Raw genomic sequence first — 1,098 nt, forward strand, 5'->3', positions numbered from 1 at the left:
ACACACACACACACACACACAACAACAACAACAACAACAGCAACAACAACAACAACAGCAACAACAACAACGATGACGACGACGACGACAACAACGTCCAAGACAACCACCTGTACAAATGACCCCTTCCCACTTTCCTCGAGCGGGTTTTTAAAAAAATACAATATTTTAATAACAGTTGGAGACGAAAACCCTTCTAGGACAACCACCGTTCTCCTCGACAATGGGTGCCGGCTTGGACAATTTGGACAGTGGAAAGGATGACATTGTACAGGTTTAACATCCTATGCAACATTTTAGGATAATTCAAAAGGCAGGGCCTCCGAATTTAACGTCCATTTCCGATATGACCGTGCCAATAAAAGGAAAAAATTAGTGTAAAGTGCCTTTCTCAAAGACACAAGTTCGGACCGAATTGAGGCTCGAATCCCCGAACCCGCAAACTCGTGATTGCGATTTCGACTGTACCAGACTGCTGATAAACAAGACCGGACGAAGAGAAGATATCGACATTGACCTTGACCTTAGCGCCTGTGTCGTCTGCCCCCTCCTGACCTCCATGTTTTAGGGCGTCTTTGACCGCGTCCACTCCCTCAGGCCCCCAGCAGGTCACGGCAATCACTGGACATGGCGGGTCAGAGGTCAGAGTTCAGCGGGTCACAAAGGGGTTGGACGTCCGGGTCAGGATGGGAGTGGGTGGGGAATATTGAGGGAGTGAGCGAGTGAGGGAGTGAATGGGAAATAATAAGTGAATGAGTGAGGAAGTGGAGAAAAACCGATGATCTGATAACAAACACATGTGATTCTGTTAATCCCGCATCCCTGTCCCCCTCTTTTCTACTCTTTAACCACGGCCATCACCAACATCAACACCATCACTACCACCAATAAAGTCAATATTATGTGTAAGTAACAATTATACAGAAACTTCAGTGTCAACAAGAAAACGATCAAGTAAAAACAAGGACAAGAATAAAACAACAGTCATAGGCATCAAAAAGAAAAATTAAGCCAAAAATTATGGTCATGAAAATCTCTCTCTTTCTCTCAATCTCTTCCTCCTCTCTCTCTCTCTCTCTCTCTCTCTCTCTCTCTCTC

The 1,098-nt window shown here is 45.2% G+C and overlaps 1 protein-coding gene across 1 annotated transcript in view; it reads right to left on the reverse strand.

Moving 5' to 3' along the window:
* Positions 1–1,098, reverse strand: part of LOC101858212 (eukaryotic translation initiation factor 2 subunit 1) — a gene marked incomplete at its 5' end in the record, with an annotated part of 8,463 nt that overhangs the window by 1,957 nt on the left and 5,408 nt on the right. The window contains 1 exon segment of the mRNA XM_005107007.3: positions 518–621. Within this exon segment, the coding sequence (XP_005107064.1) occupies positions 518–621 (104 nt within the window).

Source organism: Aplysia californica, unplaced genomic scaffold, assembly GCF_000002075.1.
Source record: "Aplysia californica isolate F4 #8 unplaced genomic scaffold, AplCal3.0 scaffold00568, whole genome shotgun sequence".
In the NCBI taxonomy this organism is placed as follows: Eukaryota; Metazoa; Mollusca; class Gastropoda; order Aplysiida; family Aplysiidae; genus Aplysia; species Aplysia californica.